The sequence below is a fragment of the Drosophila takahashii genome, chromosome 2L, assembly GCF_030179915.1.
Source record: "Drosophila takahashii strain IR98-3 E-12201 chromosome 2L, DtakHiC1v2, whole genome shotgun sequence".
Classification (NCBI taxonomy): Eukaryota; Metazoa; Arthropoda; class Insecta; order Diptera; family Drosophilidae; genus Drosophila; species Drosophila takahashii.
The window spans coordinates 17835668-17860280 of record NC_091678.1 but is presented as its reverse complement, the minus strand read 5'-3'; the positions used below and the strand labels follow the sequence as shown (position 1 = coordinate 17860280).

General features: G+C 39.4%; 4 protein-coding genes across 11 annotated transcripts in view; 2 read left to right on the top strand and 2 right to left on the bottom strand.

Moving 5' to 3' along the window:
• The window catches only part of LOC108068004 (cyclin-dependent kinase-like 1), a 69601-nt gene extending 54652 nt beyond the window's left edge, over window positions 1-14949 (top strand). The window contains exons 1-5 of one of the 8 annotated variants that reach the window (XM_070219503.1): window positions 9358-9767; window positions 9824-10209; window positions 12865-13051; window positions 13477-14349; window positions 14708-14949. In XM_070219503.1, coding sequence (XP_070075604.1) covers window positions 10169-10209; window positions 12865-13051; window positions 13477-14349; window positions 14708-14845 — 1239 coding nt within the window. In that variant the 5' untranslated portion in view covers window positions 9358-9767; window positions 9824-10168 and the 3' untranslated portion in view covers window positions 14846-14949. Of the gene's footprint in view, window positions 1-6095; window positions 6341-9351; window positions 10210-11385; window positions 11514-11588; window positions 11627-12595; window positions 12776-12864; window positions 13052-13476; window positions 14350-14707 lie in introns of those variants that run through there. The other 7 variants (XM_070219504.1, XM_070219502.1, XM_017157338.3 and 4 more) reach the window with 7 other exon arrangements.
• Window positions 14950-17253: 2304 nt separating this feature from the next.
• LOC108067937 (uncharacterized) lies at window positions 17254-18439 on the bottom strand. The gene is made up of 5 exons (XM_017157216.3): window positions 18342-18439; window positions 18146-18284; window positions 18001-18086; window positions 17792-17945; window positions 17254-17717 (listed from the first exon to the last, which is right to left on the bottom strand). The coding sequence occupies exons 1-5, from the start codon at window positions 18414-18416 to the stop codon at window positions 17254-17256; spliced, it is 918 nt and encodes a 305-aa protein (XP_017012705.2). The 5' UTR covers window positions 18417-18439.
• Window positions 18440-18709: 270 nt separating this feature from the next.
• On the top strand, window positions 18710-20009 carry LOC108067903 (uncharacterized). The gene is made up of 5 exons (XM_017157178.3): window positions 18710-18784; window positions 18841-18973; window positions 19232-19317; window positions 19412-19565; window positions 19619-20009. The coding sequence occupies exons 1-5, from the start codon at window positions 18710-18712 to the stop codon at window positions 19999-20001; spliced, it is 831 nt and encodes a 276-aa protein (XP_017012667.2). The 3' UTR covers window positions 20002-20009.
• Window positions 20010-20236: 227 nt separating this feature from the next.
• On the bottom strand, window positions 20237-23321 carry LOC108067998 (beta-1,4-glucuronyltransferase 1). The gene is made up of 4 exons (XM_017157327.3): window positions 23203-23321; window positions 22049-22574; window positions 20799-21573; window positions 20237-20527 (listed from the first exon to the last, which is right to left on the bottom strand). The coding sequence occupies exons 2-4, from the start codon at window positions 22495-22497 to the stop codon at window positions 20327-20329; spliced, it is 1425 nt and encodes a 474-aa protein (XP_017012816.2). The 5' UTR covers window positions 22498-22574; window positions 23203-23321; the 3' UTR covers window positions 20237-20326.
• Window positions 23322-24613: the final 1292 nt, after the last annotated feature.

The following is a 24613-nucleotide window of genomic DNA, read 5'->3' as shown; positions in this document are numbered from 1 at the left end:
CCTTCGAAAGGCAGTTTCGGCATTCTCCGAATGTCAACAAGTGGCAGGGAAGCCGAGTGTCTAACAAAATCCAATTTCAGGCACTAAGAACTGCACAAGCGCCTGAAACGGTGCTACACTCCATCCCATACAAATGCCTGCGTAATGCAATTCAAGTCAAATTTAATCAATGCGCAGCATAAGCGCTCCGCCAGGAAAAGGGAACCCTTGACTCAACTCAACTCCCTCCCAAAAACTTTCGCCATGTTTCCGAAACTATCGAATTTCACTGGAGGACGGATTGCCAGGACGAGGGAGGAGTGGCGTCAATAGAGTCAAAAGTTATGCTTGACTGCCGGCTGCAACCAATGAGTGAGGCTTCATTGTACTTGCAGTAGTAATCAAAAGTAGTTTGGCCCGCAGTATGGGGCTGGAAACTAGAACCCAAAGCGTAGTTTAGGCTTGCCTTTGCAGACTGTTCAAACTTTCAGGCAAATATGTGTTCTGGCAAATTTTTTGATTCGTTTTACCATACAATGTAATTTGTGGATTGAACTGCAACGGTGCTGGAATCTAAAACAGAGCTATTGCTGCATGTTGCACTCGTAAGCTTCGTAAATTTAAAAACTCTCTATGAATTTCAATCAATTAACCTTACTGGTTTCGAAATATTCCAACGAACAATTGACTGTGTTTAATTATTTCAATCCTTTTGTTGTGTTACCTATTGAAATTTCGCCGGAGAGTTTTAACTGCCAAGAACCGAGTGTATACAACATGCTTATGTATCCCCTACTTATTCACACTTATCCATCAACAGTTCAGAGGGTCTTGCGTACGTAAACCATAACGTCATAATGACCGTTTAACCAATCCGTACACCAAAGCAATTAAACGCAAATGCTATCGAAGCTGACGGTTTCCCCAAGTGAGTCAATCGCACAATGGTCACTACATCAAACAATATAGGAAATTCCTGACGTTATAATTATGAGTTTAGAATCTGAAGTCCAAATGATTTTTATATTTTTTATTTTTATGTACTTCTATTATTATTATAGTTTAAATTTTTTTTAGTTTTTCTTTTTTAGTGAGTGATTTTTAGTTGAAATAATTCTTTTTATACAAATAGTTGATTCGTCGTTGGATACCATAACTACTATCAAAACAAATAATAATAATAATAATCATTTACCTTATATGGCAATAATATATTTCCTATTAAAATTTACTCATTTATTCATCTAAGGATAGTCACACCAAGTTCTCATCTCTAGATTCAGTCAGCCTCCAGACCGCTCTGTTGCATTGGGTCTGTTGTGCCCGAAATTGGTATGCACATTGACCACAGACATTTGCATAGGCACACGGCCCAAAACTGCAGTCAACTTGCGCTTATGTTTTGATTGCCATGTAATTTCCGCCCATAAACATGAGGGTCAAAATGGGGCCCTGTCATTACTGGCATCGGTTCAAGTGCAAAGTGCGTAGAATGAAGCGTTATAATAGGCTAAGCAGGATTAAATACATTGTAAGTTTTAAGACTGGGTAACATTTTGGGAGCTAAATACAACACATCTTAGTTACATTTTAAAAAATTATTAAAATGGGCATTGTATTATAATATTAAAATTTCATGCTCATCGTTTTATAAAAAGTTAGCTTCCAAACACTTAAAGCTCGAAATACCACCAATAAAGCTTTTTCCGAAGGATTATTCCCAAACTTCCTACCAATTGGTAAGCTTCGTTTAAGTAAAAGCTTCTGACAAGTGTGTACCCAATACAAAAAAACAAATTTTACTTTGGCAAAGAAACACCGAATGCGGACTTACCCAAAACAGAAGTTTCTAGCGACTCCAAAAGTTACAACACCTATATATAGAATATTTACAACGCTATCAATGCCATTATCAGGCAACATAACTTTACACAAGCCAACACACTTAAACGAAAAGTTATTAACATAAATTCTTGTACAAACACCGAGGAGGCGGGCCCGAGTTCGAGCACGGGCCCAAACTCTTGCCCAGGTGGAATGAAAAACTTTGCCACCGCAAAAGTCAAAAGTGCTGGGCAAGAAGACCAACCAATTCCCCAGTACCCAGCACCCTTAACCCTCATCACCATCATCATCATCGAAAAAGTGGAGCATTTCTTTCCAGCCATTTAAACTTTGCCACGTTTGCCTGCGATCGTCTCGGGGCGAATGCGAGAAAGCGCAACTTGAGTATTTAGAAATTTATTTAAAAGTTGTACTAAGGGAATCTCTCCCTCTTTCTCTCTTTCCACCCCGTTCCCTACTTTTCTGCTACTTTTTCAGCAGTTTTCCTTTCACTACGCCCAGTTACGCGCATAAATTTTCTTATGGAACTTTTTCACAAGGTTGTTGTGGCCAGTGCTGCCATTTTGTCCTTTTTCCGGACAGATCTGTCCTTTTTTTAACGGCTTTATCCGGAAAAAATTTCAAACATCCCCTATCCGGAAATCTGTCCTTTTTTCAAAAATAAGGTTTTGAGTGTTATTTTTGCTAGTCGAAAGTGTATAAACCTGTTTTTCTGCCTTTCTAACCATCATTTTTATAGTTCTGCTCTTAAAAAATAATTTTTTTTACAAATTATTAAAGAGACGTAAAGCAGTCGATGGATTTTCTTTATGGTACGATTTTTTCTGTAGCAAAAAAAAGAGAAAAACACTTTAAAAATTTCTCAATTTTTACTCTCTGCTTTTTTGTCAGAAAAAAATTTCAACGACTCTTATTCGGGTTTGACGCAGATTAAATTTTTTTGTATTACCAATATAGTTACTTGAAATGCTTTTATTATTTTAATAATTTTAGATTATTACGTATACGCACAAAAATTTACCATGGTAAAATAATCAAACAAAGAAGGTTGTGAGTCGGGAGCAGTAGATCATTACATAATTGAATTTTATTTAAAATCCATTTATACTAAGTAAATATATAACCCATTGGTAAAAACAGAAAAATGGAGGCGCATTTACTTTTGTCCTTTTTTTTGTCCTTTTTTTAAATTTTTTGTCCTTTTTTTCCCTGTTTTTTGTGGCTTATCTGTCCTGTTTTTCAAGCTAAGCGATGGCAGCACTGGTTGTGGCCGTAATGTGTGAAAGAGAGGGAGGCGGAAAATGCCAGTGAAAGTTTTTTCATAGAGATCCGTTTTGCTTTATTTTAAGTTTTACGTTAACAATAAATATGTGTGCGTTTTACCACAATTATGTACCCAGCAGTTAACAATTTTTAAGTAAATATAACTGTTTAAAAATAAAAACTGGGTCAACACTCGGATACAAATTATGATAATTCTGTTAGCTATGATTTTATTCTTTACATTAGCCGGATTGGGGCTCAGTCAAAAATGTTTAAAAAGGTTCGTTCTTCAAAAAAATTATTTTTTGTAAGCTAGTGTAATTAATTACCAGCTTTTATGATTTTTTATTATATTTAACGGCCTTCTAAAGAAAAAAAACATAACTCTTTTTTAAATCCAGAAAATCTAAAGCAGCAGATCTGCTTAAGCTTTGGATTGCCACGAAAATTCCCCAGATATCTTCAACTTTCCATTTTGCCACGGCTTCGTGCATATTAGAATGCCACTCCTAATGCAAACGAAATGCAACTTGGGAAGCTGGTCCGCTGCACTTTCCTTTTCACATTATCTGGGCGCACCATAATTCTGGGTTAAGTCGCCGCTGGCGAAATTCTGCTGCGTGAGCCCGGGAAATGAGGGCCAAAACTCGCTCGTACTCATAACTTGGACCAATTCACAAAATTTGCGCACGCAAAAAGCTTGTAAACAAACACAATAAATTTGAGGCTTGGCGCTGCACACAAAACAGGTGTTAATCCTGCTCCACTAAAGCTTTTCGTTTCCTTCTCGTTTTCGTTTTCTTCTCCCTTTTCCAGTTCCTGCCATCCAGTTATCCAAATTTCGCAACAACTTAAAGCTGACGGCGGAATACTGGGAGGATTCCTGGCCAGGACCAACAAAAGAGGAGGGATAATCATAAAAAATTTGTTGCACATGGAAAACAATTGCACTCATTTGTAACACATGAGAGGAAGAGAGAAGAGAAAGTGAGCGAACCAGCAATTTGCATTTGTTGTTGGCTTCAAGTTGCCAGTCGCCGTTTTTCAGTTGTCCTAGGCAACAACATTCTCTGAGTAAAACAACTAGAAAGCTTCTAGTCCAGCTTTCGACTATGTAATACCCTGTAATGAGTGGAAAGTGGTGAATAAAGAAAAACATCATAAGAAGGAACTATCTTCAGTTCTGTCTATCGATAGTGGCATTAAACATTTGCCTACACCCAAAAAAAAACTTGATATGAATAAATTTCGACTTGACATGCGGGCACCTCAATTCGATATGCCCAAAATGTAAGCAGGCCACTCCAAATGTGCCTCACTTGCAGCGCTATATCGCTCTATTGCCTCTCTTTTTAGAAGTCTGAGAATCACTGAGAGAGAGATTCCTGTAAAAACGACATGCGAATGCAATACCATAAATTTACCATGCGCATATCGCTTTGACTGCGACGTTTTTTTTGTTTGTGTGTAAGGACTAATGAAAAATCATAACTGTGTATCTTAATCGTACTTAGAAAACGATTTCACCTAGAATCTGATCCCTAATTATTATGTTTAGCCCCACAAAGATGAATGAAATTCAATATACCGTGATGTAGTGAGTATAAAAGCCGGAGAGAAGTAAAAGAACTTGAGAGGAATGGCTTCTGTTGCTGTGCCCCAAACAACTGGCATTACTACCCACACACATACACATGAGGACTTGCAGTTGGTCTACCTCTATGTCCTGGTTGCCATTTGGCTCTAATGCCGTTATTTAGTTTTAGCATACGAGCAGCTTTTAAAGGTTATCTCATTTCGGCCATTCTTTTGTGTTTTTGTTTTGCGTTGCCGCTGGAAAAACAATAAAATCGCACCAAAAAAAATCTGAAAATCCCCTCAAAAAATGAAAATAAAATAGCAGACGAAGAGGAAGAGAAAAGCTTAAAATGCAAAACGCATTCAACGCACAAAAAAAACAGTGTATGTGTAAGCACACGGGTATAAATGCATTGGTATACCTGTGTGTTAGAGTTTTTGCATGTGCTTACCGGCTTTTGGTTTCTATGTGTGTGTTGGGTGTCTTCTTGATGCATATGTATTGGTTGGCGGTGAAGTTTCACAATTTCCCTATTACCGTTACTTTGACAACCGGAAAATGCTCGAGGCGTTGCCAGCCCTAAAATTGGCTAGTTGAAAGCTTTTGCGGCTCCGATAGAGTTATTACCTCTGGTAGGTCTCCAGAAAGCTTTGGCTTTACGCCGAAACCGGCTTTTATTTTATCAGAAATTATTTTTGATTCTCATGGTCAGACAAACCAAAAGATACATTTTGAAACTCCCAGTAAAAACAGTGAACGTATGCAATGAAAATAATAAATTAGTCAATTTTTTATCACCTTTCTACAAAAAGTTTTATTTGAATATTCTATTATTTTTACATTAATCAAATTTAATTGGATAATACCTTAACTGCTTTTTTCTAGTGATGATTAAGATTACAAAATGTAGGGCAAGGGCACGTTATTGTCACGCAATAAAACGGAAAAAAATATATTTTATCAAAAATCAGTAACTCATTTAACAACCTATATTGAACACAACAGAGAATAACACCTAATCTCAGATAAATTGCCCTATAAGCGAATTCCCTTTTACCCCATTTTATCATAATAATTCCGCTAGAAAATAACGTTATTAGAAGCATTGGAAATCAAAGCGTAAACTTTGTTCAAATTTGTTGTTTGTTTTTAATGACAACAGATTGACAACGCAAAACATAAACAACGGCTTGAGCTATAACAACACTGTTAATAACAAAAATATACAGGGAAAGCAACCCTCAATCCGGCCCCCGACACTTTGCACGCCGGATTTATATTTTTGTTCCCTGAACGCGTTGCCAATGTCAACCGTCAAGAACACCCCAACAAGCCTTACCCCCTGAAAACTCCTTCCCATTGTCTTCGGCGTTTTCAATGCCGGCGCACATAAAAATTCCGGCTACGTTTACGCTGTGGACTACGGGCCATAAACAAAGTTTGTTAACATTTCTCAGCCAACGGACGCGGAATTTTGTCTCGCATCCCGCGTGTGAAAATTAATTCATCTTGAATCGTGTGTAGGATGCGAAAATCCATTTAAAACGTCTACGAGTATTAACGCGTCTTAAAATCAATTTTCTGAACAATTATTGAATGCTTGTCTATGGACAAATGGTTTGGCGAAAAACGTCTCTGGCTGTTTGGTAACCATCTTCCACTTCTGCCCAGAAGGTAAGTCATATTCGGCACATTGCATTGCATTGAATGGCAGAGAAAGGTTGTATTAAAACATTGCTGTGTTGTTTTGCCACAAACTTGAACTTGAAGATTGGCGCGCAGATAAAGAATTGGCCCTGATATTGTTTTGACTTGACCTTAAGGCCTGTGCATAGCCTTACGGTGAATACGTTCTGGAAATCAATGGTAAACGTTCTGAATATTACGTTCCCTGACCAACATTTAGTTACATCCTTTGAACGCCCAAAGTTGACAGTTAAAAGCTACTCAACTTACACAAAAACTTACCAACAAGCCACAGGACTGAACGAAGACAAAAACTCCAATCAAATTGAAATTCAATCAAAACGAATATGTGTGCTAACAAAAAAGGATCGAAAAGAACAAAAGCGAGCAGAAAAGAAATCAAGTACAGAGACATCAAATTGCATTGAAATGCGTTCGATGTTAGGACTTGGTCCCCATAACCCCATCTACCCATCTCCACTGCTCCACGCTTACCATCCAATTTCTGACAGGCTAGACAAGCAGCTCGAAAAGAATATTGCATACTTATGGTAGCGGATGATATAGCGGTTTTTAATGCTTTCCTCCTTTTTCGGCACATGTCAACGCCATTCGCGCTTCTGCTTCAACGGAACCCAAAAGAGAATATGGAGTAATAGATAAAAATAAGAGAATCATTGTTTTGATGGAACATACGTCATTGACGAAATAATTTTATGCTGTCGCAGGGGCTGAAAGAAAATTATTGTTTATCAGACTGGAAAAAATAATGATCTAAGCTATATTAACGTATACCACATCAAATTTGTTGGAATTATTATTTTTTATTTTCTAACGCTAACTTATAGTTAAATCTCTAAGGTAACAAAGAGTTTATTGCAGAAATATAGCAGCAAATCGCCTTCAGCTCGCTTAAGATAGTTTACTTGGCGATTATTATAATTTTTTTTTATTTTACTGTATTTTATTAATTTTTTGTATTTAAATTTGATGGAATAAATTCTTAAATTATTTTAGTTTGGCCATTATTTCAAAACAGTTTTATGCGGATTTAAATCAATCTAGCCATGTCCGTCTTCTATATGATCGTCGAGATCACGTAATCTATAAGAAATAGATAATTTGACCCAGCTTGAAATGGTAGAGGCAAGTTGTTATCCACAATATATTTGTTCAATCCATCATACAATTAGTTTCTAAGAAATTCAGACTGCTTCGCTTCATTAGTGGCACCATCTTCATCTCGCGGAAAATGTATTTTAGAGTTGGTCAAGAGCGTAAGGGGTATCTGATGGTCGAGGCACGGCACCATGTGTTCCTCATTGCTTTACAGTGCATTCAACTAAAATTGAACCTAATGTGGGTAATTTCGTAGTCTAGCGTCCTATACTCCAAAAATAGGCAATGTTGGGTTTCATTCGCGATTTAAGTTCGCCAGCTGGGTATTTGCCTTTGCTGGCATTTGACAGTCGCTCTCATTCCCACAGTGAATTCCAACCTCGCCGGAGCCCGGCTCACCTTACATAATTGAATCCCCTTCGAGTCGCTTTCTTTGGCCCGGCTTGAACCACTGATTTCGTGTGCCTCAGTGTGGCATGTGGCAAATTCTCGTTGGCCTGCCGTCGCAACTCTCACTTCTCGCAAAATGCGCCTGACTCATTTGCATGTTCCTTTGCCTTCACCCGGCCGCATGTTTTCTGATGCAAAAAAAATCTCAAACCAAATGAAAAAGCACTGCCGACACGAGACACGTCAGGAACAGAGCCGTATTTTTTTTTGCACCTGTCTGAGAAGGAATGACACTGCCTGTATAAAGTATTCATGATGTCCGCTGCATTTGAAATCATGTATCGATAAAATAAATAGACGGGAGACCGTCGGACTGAACCTTAGTCATCCTGGGACCCTGCAGCCGTGCGAACCTCCTGCGACGTGCAATGTTTCATAGCTACTCGCACTACTTGCCGCAGTCCTTCCAGAACTCCTTCCTCTACCGCCTCATACAGAAGATCCAGGTGTGCAATGAGCCGGATTTAGTCGAGACCCGGGAGTTCAGGTGGGTCGATTAGCCCTGTTCGTGGGCCTAATTAGCTTCGCAAACTTTTTGCGGAATGAAAGTGAAATAGTGTGCAAAAACCAGCGAAGAGGATCAACTTTTTCCCAATGACATTTGAGTCGGCTGGTGTTGCAACGGCCTTGGCCTTTAATTTCACACGCATATGGCTTTTTCACCTCCTCCCTCCTTTTTGGTCGCCCGTAAGTATGCAATGCTTTTTGCACAGGCCTCGCACAAAGTTTGGATCGCTCGGCGGTGCGTGTGTGAGCATTTGGCATTAATGGCCTGTTATTTATTGCATTTTACGCTTGTTTTCCCAAAAGGCCACGTCAACACAACCCATCCACAACACAACCGCCACCGCGCAATATTTTTATGGGCAAAAGGTTCACGGACTTCGCAAGGCAACGTTGAGGTTTTGCAAAACAACTTTTCTTGGCCCGACATATTATTTCTATATTTACAAGTACACACACTGGGGAAGACTATCTCAATACAAAGAAAATATTTTAGTCACAAGTAATGGCACAAAAACTATAACCGAACCGTTTTAGAATAGTTAGCTAGCGATCTTGTGTTAATCCAGTTCCGGTAAATTATGAGGTATAATAATAAATATCGATTTTTTCATCAAATAGATTAGTTAGAAACGAATCTCAATACCCAATTTTCGCAATAATACATTTAGAAAATTCATTTTATAGACAATCATTTGCTAACTCATTTTTAATATAAAATCAAAACTATTTTATTTAAATTTGCAATACATTTCCATATTTACAAACATATAAGGATGAATTCTATTAACATGAAAAAAAAAACAAATCTCATTGATAAATCTAAACTTTTCATAGTTACCTTTTTCCAAACTAAGTATTTTTCCCATTCTCTTTCAATACACCTCAAAAAACATTCATGTTAAATATACAAGCTGCTTGTGACTCTATTTTACCCAAATGTCAGGGGTCAATATCATAAAGGTAAATACACAATAGCTTCCCTGTACTGGGAAGTGTTGACCCCAACACCGAATGCAAACATCAAACCAACATTACTACGGTGTGCAAACAGCTAAATAGAACAATTAATGGAAAAATACAATTAAAAGCCACAATAATACGAATAAAGGAAAAATCAAGGTGGGAAAGTTAAAGTGCTTACGCGGAAAACAAAAGCTGTCAAATGTATAAATAGGCAAGCAGCTAAGGGGAATGGCGTCGACTGAAATTCTCTGTAATTATGCAAATTGAATTGAAGAAATCAGCGGGGTGCTGCTGCCACGTCCTTCCATCGTTCGAAAACGTGAATCATGAGGGAAATCGAGAATGAGTGCTCCTGACAAATTGAATCCTTTTATATGTACCTTAGTTATTGCACATTTCGTATGCGTGATAATCGTTCCTAATTTATTTTAGACGCTCACCTTCGTGTTGTTCCATTGCATTTTAATGCATATTTAATGAAGCACGCGAGACCCGGGCAAACAAAAAACATAGGAATCAAAGTCGCCAGCGGCCAACACGTCGTATGTGCAATGTCCGTTGATGCAATCGAGCGCCCACAAAAACTCCAGGTCTCTCCAAACACGGCTCTAACAAAAAGCTCCTCAGTCGTTTGCCGGCTCTTACCGTCTTCACATCGTGTCGTTCTGTCAAACGGATTTCGCGACTCTTTTTTTAGACCAAGTGAAGTAAACACGAAGGCCCGAAAAGCAGACTAAATATAGAAAAATAGTGTACTGGCGAAAATTCGGTTGTACAATGAAAATGTTTGAAATTTCAAAATTGTTCTCATTGCGAAGGTAGGGCAATAAATTAAATAATCAAAGAACAATGTGAAATTCAGAAGCTTAAGGGGCTAAAACTCCTTACAAATATTTTAAGTGACTCAACTCATTGCATGTCGGATAACTGCAATTATGAAATTCTAAAAGTTAGAACATAAGAGACTCTTGGCAAACAAATTAGCTAACCAGGAATATTAACGAAGCTCAACGAGGAAAAGCTACCCCTAGTAGTGTTATAATTGCACAGCGATCCAAACATTAATAAGTAACAAGAGGGAACGTTATAGTCGGATGCCCCGACTATCAGATACCCGTTACTCAGGTAAAGGGAGTGCGAGGGAGATGGAGATAGAGATAGAAAACGTTGATCACGCATAACTTTTTAACGAATGGTCCGATTTGAAAAATTTCTTCTACATTTCGATAGGTATTGATAAACACAATAAAACTGCATTTTTACTTTTCCAAAATATTAAAATTTTTAAAATCGTATATAAGCGATGGTGGGCGTTAGAGGGGGCGTGGCACCATTTTGAAACAAACTTGCGCTGCGTAGGAATTCCTAGAATCTGCATGCAAAATGCCAATCTTCTAGCTTCTATAGTTTCCGAGATCTCAGCGTTCATACGGACAGACGGACAGACAGACAGACAGACAGACAGACAGACAGACGGACAGACGGACATGGCTAGATCGACTCGGCTAGTGATCCTGATCAAGAATATATATACTTTATGGGGTCGGAAACGCTTCCTTCTACCTGTTACATACTTTTGCACGAATACAATATACCCTTTTACTCTACGAGTAACGGGTATAATAAGGAACCCCGAAATAAAATCCACCCCAAGGAACTCACGTAGCGACATTGCACTGCTGCACCAGTTTAGCCACAAAGAATCCTCCAACAATCTATGTCAAAGAACCCAGTTCGTAAGAACTCCGCCAGCTAACCTCAAAATGTTGGGAATACGGGGAAAGCGGCGAAGAAAGCCAAAGAAGCACACCTTGAATGTCTTCCGGTCGTCGTCGTCTCTGGAAAAAAACAACAAAGGGGAGAAACTTCTTGAACAACTTTGGGGCAACTGCGCATGGATTTGGTTTTGTTGTGGTTTTTTGCTTTGTTAGCTTTGGTCGCATTGCTATGACATTGGCCAGTGGGGTGGAGTCGACCTGGGACCAGAGACCTCAGAACTGAGAACCCGGGAGCATTCCCCTATTCAGTGGTTGGTTGTCAGTCAAAACATACGTCCGTTCAAGCGGTCTACCCATTCAAATAATTATTGATCGACGGGGCGTAGAAGAAAATTTGGCGCATGGTGTGTATCGTAGACCTTCACAGATCCTTTTCAACAGTAAATCCAATTCATCCACAATTCAATATATCACTTTAGTGGCAAATTCGTCAGATTTTAGCCAGATGGGTGCCTAGGTAAGTCATCTGCTTGCTACCTTTTCAGTGTCCTGTGTTGCCTTCTTTTTTTGATATTTGTGCCAACCACCTCCCACCAGCACACAAATATTTAATTGCATGTTCTGTTTATGACCTACACACATGTTAGAAAAGATGCAGAAAAGCCAAGCCTCGGGTAAAGTTCAATTACCCCGGGCTTTGTTGTTGGCATTGAACTGTCAACTTATAGAGTCCTCGACCAGCCTCGTAATGCCAATTTCAAAGAGACGTACTCCTTTGAACAGAAGGGGAAAAAATCGATTTAGTTGTCGTGCTCTTGCTGGGAAGTTAATTAGTCTTGGTTTCGTATCTAATAGAAAACGAACATTCACATTTCCGATTAGTTTTACTTTACAAATTTGGGGCAAATATTAATTGAAAAATAAGAACTTTATAATTGGGCATTTTAAGTAAAAATGTTGTAAATGTTATATTTTTTAATGCCATTTTTTTTTTATTGATATCATTTTATGCACTTGGGACCAGAAAATCGATTTTGTTTTCGTGCCTATTGACTGAAGGGAGATAATTATTAGGGTTGTTAAATCTAATGGTAATAGAGCTCTCACAATATCGATTTATTTAGCTCTACAGACAAAAGAGTTAATAAATCCGGCATAAATCAATACAGCCAAAAAGTTTATTTTCTGTGTAAGTTTTAGAATTTTGAACAGTCTAACAGCACTTAACTTTTAAACAAATTATTTAAACAAAATTGTTTCACCAATTTGTTCCCAAATATTGTCTATAATTTTTATGTTATTAATAAATGTGCCCATTCTAAACGTTTTCGTATTTGTTTTTTGTTTCATTCCATCGAAATCAACTAACCAAATCATACCGAATTCGTGTAACCAAACCTTCACAATGTTCTGGACATCCTAAAAATAAATCATATCCAAAATGAAAAACTTGTAAATATTCATACACATAAACATCGTGAAACAGCTAACCAAACAAATACCAGAACGAAAATCACTCCATACTCGTATACATTCAAGTGCCCCTGAGATCCCACATGTGTTCGTGTCTGAGCTATCAAACAGAAAAATTTATAAACATTTTATGTGCTCAATGCAAAGCAATGCGACGTGCAAACATCAAACGTGGTCAATGTTTGAGCTTAAGGTAAAATCCACTCGTAACTCAAACTAAACGCTAGCCGCAATACAAAGTGGGAATTCCGGAATAACTCTTCTCTGCCAACTTCCTTACAGACCGCAAGGTAGCAGCAAAATGGATCGCTACGAGAAGCTCAGTCGGTTGGGCGAGGGGTCCTATGGTGTGGTCTACAAGTGCCGGGATCGGGAGACGGGTGCTTTGGTTGCCGTGAAGAGGTTTGTGGAGTCTGAAGACGATCCAGCCATTCGAAAAATTGCACTGAGAGAAATTAGGCTACTGAAGGTAAGTGTCGACCGCCTGCTGATTCCTCACAAGTCGTGAGTATCGAACAGAAAATCCATTCCATTCGATTTTGAAGGAAACAATAATTAAACATGATATGCATTAGTTCAAAACTTTTCAAAACACTTCACAAATTGCGCCCATATTTTAAGCAGTCAAGCACTGTAATTTAAAAAGTTTTTTTAGTGATTTTATGTTTATTAATTTGAACTAATTTACACAATTCTACAATTCAATTCAATTAACTATCGGATACTCCAGTTATTTTTATACCCTTGCACCAGTTTTTATACCCGTGTCCGTTTGTCCGTCCGTTTGTCCGTTTCTACGCAATTTGTCTCTTGTTTGTCACTCAGAAAAATACTATCTTTCTTTTAATAAAAATTGTTGAAATCTTATTAACGAACAAAATTTCCACTTTGCAGAACCTCAAGCATCCGAACCTAGTCTCCCTGCTGGAAGTGTTCCGACGGAAGCGGCGCCTCCACCTGGTCTTCGAGTTTTGCGAGCTGACCGTGCTCCACGAGCTGGAGCATCATCCGCAGGGTTGTCCGGAGCACTTGACCAAACAGATCTGCTACCAGACGCTGCTGGGAGTGGCCTACTGCCACAAGCAGGGATGTCTGCACCGGGACATCAAGCCGGAGAACATCCTGCTGACGGCCCAGGGTCAGGTGAAGCTGTGCGACTTCGGCTTCGCCAGGATGCTCAGTCCGGGCGAGAACTACACGGACTACGTGGCCACCAGGTGGTACAGGGCGCCGGAGCTCCTCGTGGGCGATACCCAGTACGGGACCCCCGTGGACGTGTGGGCCATCGGTTGCCTGTTCGCCGAACTGGTGCGGGGCGAGGCCCTCTGGCCGGGACGTAGCGATGTGGACCAGCTCTACCTGATCCGCAAGACCCTCGGCGATCTGCTGCCGCGCCACATCCAGATCTTCGGTCAGAACGAGTATTTCAAGGGCATCACGCTGCCGGTGCCGCCCACGCTGGAGCCCCTGGAGGACAAGATGCCGGCCAAGTCGCAACAGAACCCCTTGACCATCGACTTTCTCAAGAAGTGCCTGGACAAGGACCCGGCCAAGCGCTGGTCCTGCGAGAAGCTCACAAAGCACTCCTACTTCGACGACTATATCGCCAAGCAGCGGGAGCTAGAGCATGTCAACAGCCTGGAGGCGGCTAATCTCCGCCAGCAGCAGCTCGCCTCCCAGCAGTTCATGCTGGCCACGGCGGCCCAGCAGCTCCAGACGGGTCAGGCCCAGGCGGCGGCCATCGCGGCTGCCCGAGATAAATCAAAGGTGAGCAAATCAGACATCTGCCGATCGTATAAACGGTTTACGAGGTCCAAAGTCTAGTTTACCCATCCTTTGCTAAAGAATTCGCGGCTTAGTATTTTTTAGTCATAAATATCAGTATATACCACTTACAGTGTATACCAAATTTGGTTAGCATACCGAATTTATAAACGATTTACAAAATCCAAAGTATTTTAAATCCATCCTTCGCTAAAGAATTCACGGCTTAGTATTTTTAGCCGTATATAAATATATACCATATATAGTAAATACGAAATTTGGTTACCAAATTCGAGTGTCTATTAGTTGGCCCTCACAATAAGCAAACTTTAAGTAATCAATAACTATCCTTTATTTACAGACTTCGAACACATCATTACCGCTGCTGCCTAGCACACAGCATCATCACCACCCGCATCAAGACTACGTAAAGCTGCAGCCCCTGAACAAGAACGCAAACCTCCTTCATCGCACCGAGCATCATCTGCCCACAATTTGAGCAGAAATTGTAATTTAAAAATGTCCTTATTGCAAACCATTTTGCGCAAAAACTTGCCCAAAAATTTATATTATTTACTGCTGGGAATAAATGTGTAAAAGTAATCCATTAATAAATCACTGGGTGGGGACGTCGGTAAATACTTTTGGTATTCATCCTACCAAACCTACCAAACCGAATTGAATAAGTTAGTAAGCCCGAAGTGCAATTTTCAGCTGTCATCAAATAAAATATGCGGGATAATGTTTTATTCCATAAATTTTCAATTTAGTTATTTCACAAGATTCGCAAATCACTCCAAGTTAATCTTTAATTCACTTTCCAGTTGCGTCCTGGGTCAAATCCTCTTCAGCTTTGCACATACACGCACATTAAATTAAAAATCTTTGCAGCATGTCTACTAGTCAAACTGTTACATTCCTCCTCGAGCCCTAAACGGTCCCATCCACTTGTTGAGCCTGCCCAGAATAGCAGTTTACTCAACCAGGAGCGGACTTGAACTGGGCAGTAAACACTTTAAATTATTTTAAAAGCACTGCCGGCAGTGATATTTTTAACAAGAGTACGGAAATTCGGTCTCATGCAAGTACACAAATTTAAAAATACCTTAACCAAAAAAAGGTAAACAGAGACTTTCTACGGACATTAGCTTAGGATCTTCCTAATAGGAAGTTATGTTTCAGAAAATTTAATCTGGCATTTATTTACCTCGAAGTTCGCAAAAATATCCCCTACCCAAAAATTCTTAGAAAAACATATAAACGCCCAAAAAATTATGTCTCTGAAAATATTTTAAGAAAATTTGTCTTTCTTTTACTCTTATATTCTGAAATGTTCTTCAAAAATCCCCACCTGAACATTTTGTTCGCGACAAGGTGAAGTCTCTTGGCATCCATACCACGTTTTTTTGGCAACTTAATCCAGTACTAAGCACACGGCAGATAATCAGCGACACGTATCGTCTTACGTGTATCCTAGCCGTGCACTAAAGACTTTGTTGATGTCCTTTGGGCGCCGTCAAGAAACGTTTGCCTGGAAGATGGTAGCAAAAGGATTAGCTGAGCTTACAGCACTCAGCGATTTATAGGAAGTAGCCAAGCAAGTCAATAAAAATAGACAAAACAAATGGAAAACACTTTGCTTTTAGATTTTAAAATCATTACCTTGGTACAATCTTTTAGTTAGGAATAATTAACTCAATATAAAAATTTGTATCTAATATTAAAAGTGCACTGTTAATTTTCTTCATATTTTTGCATGTATGCCACAGCTTGTAGTCTAAATAACAGTACCAGCTCTGATTGACTTGGAAATCTAATTTTTTCTACAACTTTTAATTAAATTATTAAAAAGTTGGGCCAGCAGGAGCAGCAGCTGCAATCCCAGTGGCATCAGAGGCAGCACACCAAATAGTCAGCAGTCAACAAAACTGTCAGCACATAACGCAGAAATCTCCTGAGAACAAGTCATGTCCATGTGGCCGGGATTTCAGTTGGCAGATAGACAACATAGACAACAAAATAAAAGGAGGGAGAGCATCGTTGAATGCCAGTCCCGAATTCCTTGCCTTATCCACAACGACTCATGGTCCATTGCCGGCGTCACCAATTGTTAAGCATTTGATTTTTGTCGTCCGCCCAACACAATGGTGCGCCAAGTATTTCCATCCTTTTCTGCAGCTCACTTGCTGTCTCTTTCGCCCCACTCACCTACTCGGTCACTATTCCGGTCGCTGTGCACTTTGTTGGGAATGTAAAATGGGAAAAGCATTTGTAAGTCGAACCGGCCATTGAAGCATCCCGCTTCCTGGTCCAGGATATGCAAAGTGTCTCGCAGACAGTTGCATAATCTGTAGTGCCGTTTATGCAAAGTGTCCACCAAAAGCCCAGGCAGCAAACCGAGGGAGATAGAAACTTTGGTCCTGGTGGAGAACCAAGGATATTGTTGAGGACGGATCTCTGAATTGCTTAGCTCGGTAAAGTGCAGAAAAGAGGAATCGAAGACTTATTGAATAAGTAGATAAGGCCTTTTATATTCACTCTGCTTCTTAGCCATTGGGGTTAGGATTTGGAAATGGTGAGAAATCGGTGCTCCTCTCAGCGTTTTTAAAGTTTGAAAATAATTTTATTGCGTTCTCACATTAATTACACAAGTTTTCCAAATATAATCGTCAAAATGCTCAATAGAGCCATTCTGGACCCCCACAAAGTGAAATCAAATTCAAGACATTCAATTTTTAAACATTTTTGGTTTGTAAGCTGGTGCTATATTTAAAAGGAACAGAATTAGAATTTAAAAAAATATTTTATTATATGCGTTTTACATTATAATCGGTTCTGCTCGACCTGTGTCTTTTCAAAGTATTATTTTCAAATTGTAATAATTTTTCCGTATCACAGTGACCTCGATTAGTACCATCGATGCATCTGGTTCTCGGCGTAACGTCGATTGAGGTCACTTTTGCGTTGCAACTCGCCGCCCACTCCGTTGAGGAGCTCCATTGGCTGCCAGTTGCGGTGGACGGACTGATCCTGCAGGTGATCATCGGAGGTGTTCAGAGCCTGCTGCTGCCACCACTTCAGCTGGGGCTGCGGATACCGCGTCTGGGCGGGAAGGACGGCAACCACCGGCGGATGACGGCGTGGCCACAATCCCATCTTGCTCAGCCGCTTCTGCTCGTCAATGTTGGTGTCGTGCATGTCGTACATACGAAGAACCTGGGGCGACTTTTCCGAGTCCTTTGAAGTACTAGTTGTCATGGCCAGCGGATGGAAGGGATCCTCCCCATAGAGCTCGCGATAACGGGCACTTTTCACAAGGCATATGATCTGGAACATGGCCACACAGGTGATGGCATTGTAACCCACAAAAACTGAGAGAAGACAAAATCAAGTTATACATTTCTAAAATTTAAATATTATAATATTAATTAAAGTAATTACTTACGTATATAAAAACAGCCCAAAAGTGTGAGAATTATTAGTAAGCCCAAGTTAATCTGCTTCTTGAGCATGATCATTAGAACAATGTGAAGAAAAGTAATATTTATGAAGTAGACAAACTCGAATGCGGCCAAGGGGAGCACAAGCCATTTCTTTAACTAATAGGAGCGATTATTAATTAAAAGCAATATAATTACTTAATCTGAGATATACCTTCAAAGCACCCCAAATACTTAGGAAGGCAACTCCCATATGAGCAAAGGATATAACCTGAAAAACCGCAGAGAAGCTTTCGGGGGCTAAATATAAAAAATAAGATATAATTGTGATATATTCAAGTCCTTCGTGGATGTCTTACAGTTTTCACTCCAACTGATGTATTTTCTAACCCACTTCCTGTCCTTGTACTCCGCATCGTGCTCGAACAAATCGATTAATGGCTCAAAGACTTTGACGCCCATCAAGAAAAGGGTTAGACTCTGAGCTAAGCTTCGTATCTAAAAGAAGGAAAGGCTTGATATTATTTGGTAAACAGAAAATGTATAGTCACTTACAATAGTCAAAACCGAAACGATAATGACTCCGAGTCGCACAGAGCAATAGCACATATAGGATTCCATAAATAACATATTGAATTTGGTATTACTGGTAATGTCGGTCCATAAATCAGAACTGAACTAAGAAACTGCGGTGAGTTAGCTAAGCTAACAACAAAATCGGAGTAATTACCGCCCGGTAAATGACAAAACCATGTTCTAGATGCCAATCTGAATACCATGCGGTAATGGAGTCCATAGTCAAAGGCCTCAAATTCAGGTTTCAATGGCCAACACATCTATCATTCGTTGGTCAGATCTCGAAGAGCAAACTACACAATGTTCACGCAAACTGGAATTGTTAGCCCAACTTGTCCTGCGACAACATGGTTCTTATGGAGAGCTACTTTTTCTGTGCCTCCGTGCGACTTGGTGTCCTGTGCATTTGCTGCTTTGCCACCGTGAGTTTCTAACGAAATATTAGGGCCTTTAGTACTTAATCTTCTGCCGTTTTTAGATGAAAAGCACTGTCATTATGTGGATGATATTCACCGATGGAACCTCGTTCCTCTTCTTGCTGACTAACATCCTGGAAAATCATTATAGGACTAGCAAGCTTATAAGGGAATGGGCTGACTGGGCGGAAAAGTGTAAGTTGAATGTTGTAGTCGCCGATAATGGCATTCAAGGGAATTTTCGTGTACCGAATGAACCTAATTATGTACGCATACAAAATGATGAAATTAATTTAGCTATTGAAGAATTTTTAAAAGTTATGAATTACATATAAAAATGTTCTGGATCCGCCAATGACTCCTTGAATGGGAAAATGACACTATACCTTTTTATAAATTTTTGTTAGTTCTTTATTTGTTTTTTTTAACTAACATTCACTCACTTTTTCACAGATCCCAAGGAGCTGATGATGTTTCTCCAACTCTACAGCTTTTGTCATATTATAACTTGCTTTTTGGCGGCCTTTGGGGCATACAAGGTGAATTAATCTCAGTCCTAATAAATGTTTGATATCACCGAAATAATAACAGTTTAATAATAATAATAATAATATTTTATTTTTTTTAATACAGCTCAAGAAGTACCACGTTATACCGTTGGCTATCTTCGAATTTATTTTCACTGTCCAAGTGGTTGTCCTATCCATTGTTTCCCTTCGGATTGCCAGGCATATCGTACCCTTGGGCACCTTAATCCTGCTAACCCTTGCTCTAACGTTCTACGCAAGTAAGACACAAGAATTGCACCAAAACTTTTATGATAAAATGCTTTATTTTTAGTGCTTGTCGCGTATGATACATTGACATTAATTGCTTTCGTGCAAATTATGTTCCTGGTGCGGACTGAACGATACCAACGACTCTATGGTACCGACCCCTTGAACCCTATACCTGGTGGAATATCTCACAAGCAACTAACAACGAGTTATTTGACCTCACAACAACCAATAATTATTTATGTTATGCCCAAGGCAGGACAAAAATTGTGGGATTTGCCGCAGTCGAAATGGTGGCAGGACGAAGTATCTGATAGTCGAGTTCCACAAAAAGCACCTGACGATATCTCATCTGACTATTTCCAGCGGCAGGAGCTCTTATCAAACGTCTTGCTACGCAATGCGATTAATGAAGACTATTTACACAAAGAAAAAGTTAAGATCTAGAAAATTTTGTGGCATGTCGATGTTTTTCAAAGAAAAACTAAATTATACATTTTTTAATTTTATTTTGGGATACGGTACATTTTTTTTACACAACTAAGTCATCCCTCGGGGCAAGATCCTTATTAACCTAAAGTACTTTATCATAATCTTTGATTGCGACCAACATTTTCACATTTACTTAGCTTTTACTTGAACACAGTAGTTATGCACTAAGAGGTAAGAGGTAAACAAGAGTCGTTTACAATGAATAATAATTTAAAAACTTTATAATAATAAAATATAACAAAAAGGAGTAATAAATTAGTAATAAGTAATGGACTTAATATCACGTTCTGCAGGCCGAGTTCTGTCCGTACAACACTCTATACTCGGGTTCGATTTTGTTCTTGATAAATTTCGTCATTTCCTTCGCATATTGAAGTCGAGAAGAACCGTTCTTGCTGAATTCCTTGATTCCGGGACTGTGAACCAAAAATGCCGGACTTAATACGTGGTACTCGTAGCCCAACAGGCACATGGCGAAATTCTGAAATAAAGCGATGGTATATGTAATTAATGTGTGTTTAACTTCCAATTTAAATAAGGTTGAGCGTTCACATCTTTAACGATTTCGAAAAAGTATAAATGCAATTTAGTTGTTCTTAATAATACCTATCGAAATGTAGAAGAAACATTTCAAATCGAACCGTTCATTAAAAAGTTATGAGCAAATAATGAAATTCAAGCAGTGCAAGCAGTTGCTTTGATGCATGCTGAATAAAGGGTATTTGATAGTCGAGGTTTTTTGTATTACCCACCTGTATGCGCTTGTTTGACTGTCCCTCCCAGGTAACTCGCTCATCGAAGAGCGGTTCAGTGTTATCGCTTATGTAGAAAGGCTCCCAGGCTTTGAATTTATTTTTCCGCAGAGTCTTGCTGAACAAATGCAGCTGATCCTCAGCGCTAGAGCTTTGATTTAACCATGCTTCCTGCCCTGGAATCATGTGGCATGTGGGGCAGACCTTCAGGTGGAACACCTGTGCCTGCTTGTTTCGATAAAGAGTCAGTAGCTCGGCCTTGTCGGCGGGAATTTGGACTCCAGTCTCAATCTCGAAGACAGGCAGGGGATACACCCTCCTCGGCTGTTTGGGGTCCAGGGCTAAAACACTGTGATTCCTGGCCACCATGTCCAGGAACTGATCTACGAAGCCCAGGCTGGGATACAGCTCAATGTCGCAGGCGAAGATGAAGTGGGTGTTGGCCGCCTGCCGGGCTATATTCCTGCCCACATTTATTGGGTAGGTGAGGTTTGCCACCGCCCTGTAGCTTTCGTTGCGAGCGACAAGTGTGTAGGGCGGCGGAACTTGGGATCCATTGGCCAGGGTGCAGAAGTACGGTTGCCCCAGGACCCCGGCCTCGTCATATGGTACGAAATCTGGCATGTGACGGTTCGGGAAGTACACGTGGAAGGTGACCCAGTCCCTAATGCTCTCGCTCTCCGGCAAACAGTTTCGGACATACCGAATCGCATCCAGAGTGACGTTCAAATCATATCCAGGCGTATGAATAGCAAAGCTCACTGGAGCTCGCCAACTGCAAATTTTATAGGTAAGATGTATGGATTTATTAAAAAATAGTTAGGAATAATGTGGTATTTCATAAATGCAGTTTTCTAAGAGTATTTTAATCATTTATAGTTGAAAATTCTTCGAAACGCCGGAAAATAAACGGAAACCCTTGAAATTAGAACGTAATAGCATTAAAAGACTTACAAAAATAGAAAATAGTCTTTTGGACTAAAAATTTCAAGTGATTAAAGTTGGACAGTACTTTATAAATAGTTTCTTATCTTAAAAACAGAAGTTTTAGCACTTAATATTTTAAGTGGATCATTTTTGTTGTAAGTTTGTAGTATTATTTTGGTTAGCATAATGATAAATTTTATGCTTTTAAGCTCTGTTTTTTAGTTCAGGGCTATTAATCTGACCGTAACTGTTCCTAGAAAAACTATACATATATCTGGTACCCGATTCGAGGCGATAACAAACTTTAGTTGCGGAGCACTCACCGTGAGGCCACCGTTTCAAGATTGTCGAAGAACGTATAATCCCCATTGGTGGTGTACGTCACTGACTCGGCGCAGCCGACTTGTAGACTCTTTCTCCCAATCACTAGATTCTGGAGCAGCCAGAACTCTCCATGCTGGAGTCTCTGGAAACGGATCGATCGGTTCCGGCACTTGAGCAATTCCTGTAGATCCTTCGTGCGTGGAGAATCCTCTCGGCGGATGGACTTAGGTGGCTCTTCATAATCCTGGTAGTCTTCTGCGGGAAAATTGCTTCGAAGCGAATCGTTAGGCAATAGATCTGCCGATTTTTGCCCACCGATTTTGGCATTTTCGGCTAGCTTCTGAGCCTGCTGCAAGTTCCTCCAAATGAGCAGGAGTGCCACAGTGAGAAGTATGAGGACTGGCCAAAGGCGGACATATCTTCGGTTGCCCAGGCTTATAAATGCCATTCTGGTTTTAGGACCTTTGATTTAAAACTTCCTCGACTCTCATAAACAGACCACTTTGCTGTCCAACTGTAATTAAACTATAAGCAAAACAAGAAGCCGAAAAAGCTGTTATACATCCTTTAATAACGCTGCATTACGCTAAACTGGATTTATAAATCGAAACCGATGGTTAGTAAGGGTGCCTAATTTACCCTGGTCATTGTATAGTCCCAAATTATTATTGTACTCATCTGATAAGCGTCACATAAAGTGCTGCCGAGGAGGGATTCGTCGATGGTTTATAATGTTCTGATAATGGGGCTGGCCCAAAATGAAGATTACCTGCTTTCATTTGCTAAAAGTAAACATGACTTATATTTATACCTTTGCAGAGTGTATATTGACTTTAATTTATATGTTGTGCAGATTTTTCCGATAATAGGCAATGACAAATTAATGTCCGAATTATTAATTTAATATTAATATTAATATTAATAATATTAATATTCCCACGCAAGTATCGGGTATTTGATAGTCGAGCTACTCTTTTTTTAAATTCCTTCTATATTAGAAAAAAAAAATTAAAAAAAGAAATAAAACTTAAAAATATTTAAAATAAAATTTATAAAAAACTGGAAATAAATTGTTGTAAAACCATAAGCAAGGAGATCTGCACTTTAAACTCATTTTAAATATTTGCACAAATTGATCACTCTTTCTATATACCTTGTTATTATTTACGTAGGTAAATCATTTTTTTTATAAAATCGATTGAAAATGAATCACTAAGTTGTGATTCGTAGAACTCGTAGTACTACGATTTAAAAACAATGCGCACCGGTCGATGGCAAATGATTAAAAGAGACTAAAGTCGCAGTCAAAAGAATCGGACCTACAGAAGCAATATAGTAGGTGCGATAAGCCTATCAGACCACTTATCAAGCAGGGAATGCGATATTGTCGTTATATTTGCTTATCCTATTGGAATCGCCCTTATCATATCAATTCAGTTGTTCCAATGAATTGATAACCCTAATCAACTGTTAGTGGGTTAACTGTTTTGACATCATTCGGAACGTCTAGTACCGTATATCTGACTAAATCGATGGCGCTTTCTTTAGTCAATGCCTCAAGACCCTTTGTTCAGCGACAAGATAATTATAATAATTTAATTAAATAATTTTGATAAATGGCAAAAAACGAAAGCGTTCGGACTTATAGTTTTCCCGGAAAGAATTGTTTATATATGAATCTTTGGTGTTAACGGTCCGATCATTATCATTTTTTGTGTAAGTAATTTTAAAACCCAATGGGCAACTGGCTGAGGAGCGTTAGAGTAATATCGGGGTCGGTTGGTGTAGCGACCATCCAGGTTATGGCGAAGTGATCACTGATATGGAGATTATTAAATATAGACCAGCTACATTTATAAGCAATATCAAGAGTTATAAAGAAGATACACTACTGGTGAAAATAATAAGTACACACGTTACATCCTCACTTGCTAAGAGATATGTGTATAGTTATTGAGGCCAGACCTCCCAAACCTTTTTATTTTGAAACGTTATTCTGTCCTGCAATATTTTAATATACAATGGATACAGTAAAACCTGTCTATTCCATGTTAGCCATACATTTGTGCGAAAGGTCGGTTTTGGTGTGGTCAAAATAATAAGTACACTTGTGTTACTTATAATTATACCCGTTACTCGTAGAGTAAAAGGGTATATTAGATTCGTGCAAAAGTATGTAACAGGTAGAAGGAAGCGTTTCCGACCCTATAAACTATATATATTCTGGATCAGGATCACTAGCCGAGTCGATCTAGCCATGTCCGTCTGTCCGTCTGTCCGTCTGTCTGTCTGTATGAACGCTGAGATCTCGGAGACTGTAAAAGCTAGAAGATTGACATTTTGCATGCAGATTCTAGGAGTTAATACGCAGCGCAAGTTTGTTTCAAAAGGGTGCCACGCCCCCTCTAACGCCCACAATCGCTTATATACGATTTTAAAAATATTTTTTGAATCGGACCATTCGTTAAAAAGTTACGGCGGATCAAAGTTTTTATCTTCATCTCCTTCGCTCTCCCTTTAGCTGAGTAACGGGTATCTGATAGTCGGGGCACCCGACTATAGCG

Coding starts and splice junctions, on each gene's coding strand:
- LOC108067937 (XM_017157216.3), bottom strand. CDS start 18,416: ATGTTATTTATGGAATCCTATATGTGCTATTGCTCTGTGCGACTCGGA. Junction 18,285..18,341: donor TCGTTTCGGTTTTGACTATT/GTAAGTGACTAT, acceptor TCCTTCTTTTAG/ATACGAAGCTTAGCTCAGAG. Junction 18,087..18,145: donor CATCAGTTGGAGTGAAAACT/GTAAGACATCCA, acceptor TTTTATATTTAG/CCCCCGAAAGCTTCTCTGCG.
- LOC108067998 (XM_017157327.3), bottom strand. CDS start 22,497: ATGGCATTTATAAGCCTGGGCAACCGAAGATATGTCCGCCTTTGGCCA. Junction 21,574..22,048: donor CTTGAAACGGTGGCCTCACG/GTGAGTGCTCCG, acceptor TAAAATTTGCAG/TTGGCGAGCTCCAGTGAGCT. Junction 20,528..20,798: donor AGTCAAACAAGCGCATACAG/GTGGGTAATACA, acceptor GCTTTATTTCAG/AATTTCGCCATGTGCCTGTT.
- LOC108067903 (XM_017157178.3), top strand. CDS start 18,710: ATGGTTCTTATGGAGAGCTACTTTTTCTGTGCCTCCGTGCGACTTGGT. Junction 18,785..18,840: donor GCATTTGCTGCTTTGCCACC/GTGAGTTTCTAA, acceptor TGCCGTTTTTAG/ATGAAAAGCACTGTCATTAT. Junction 19,318..19,411: donor CGGCCTTTGGGGCATACAAG/GTGAATTAATCT, acceptor TTTTTAATACAG/CTCAAGAAGTACCACGTTAT.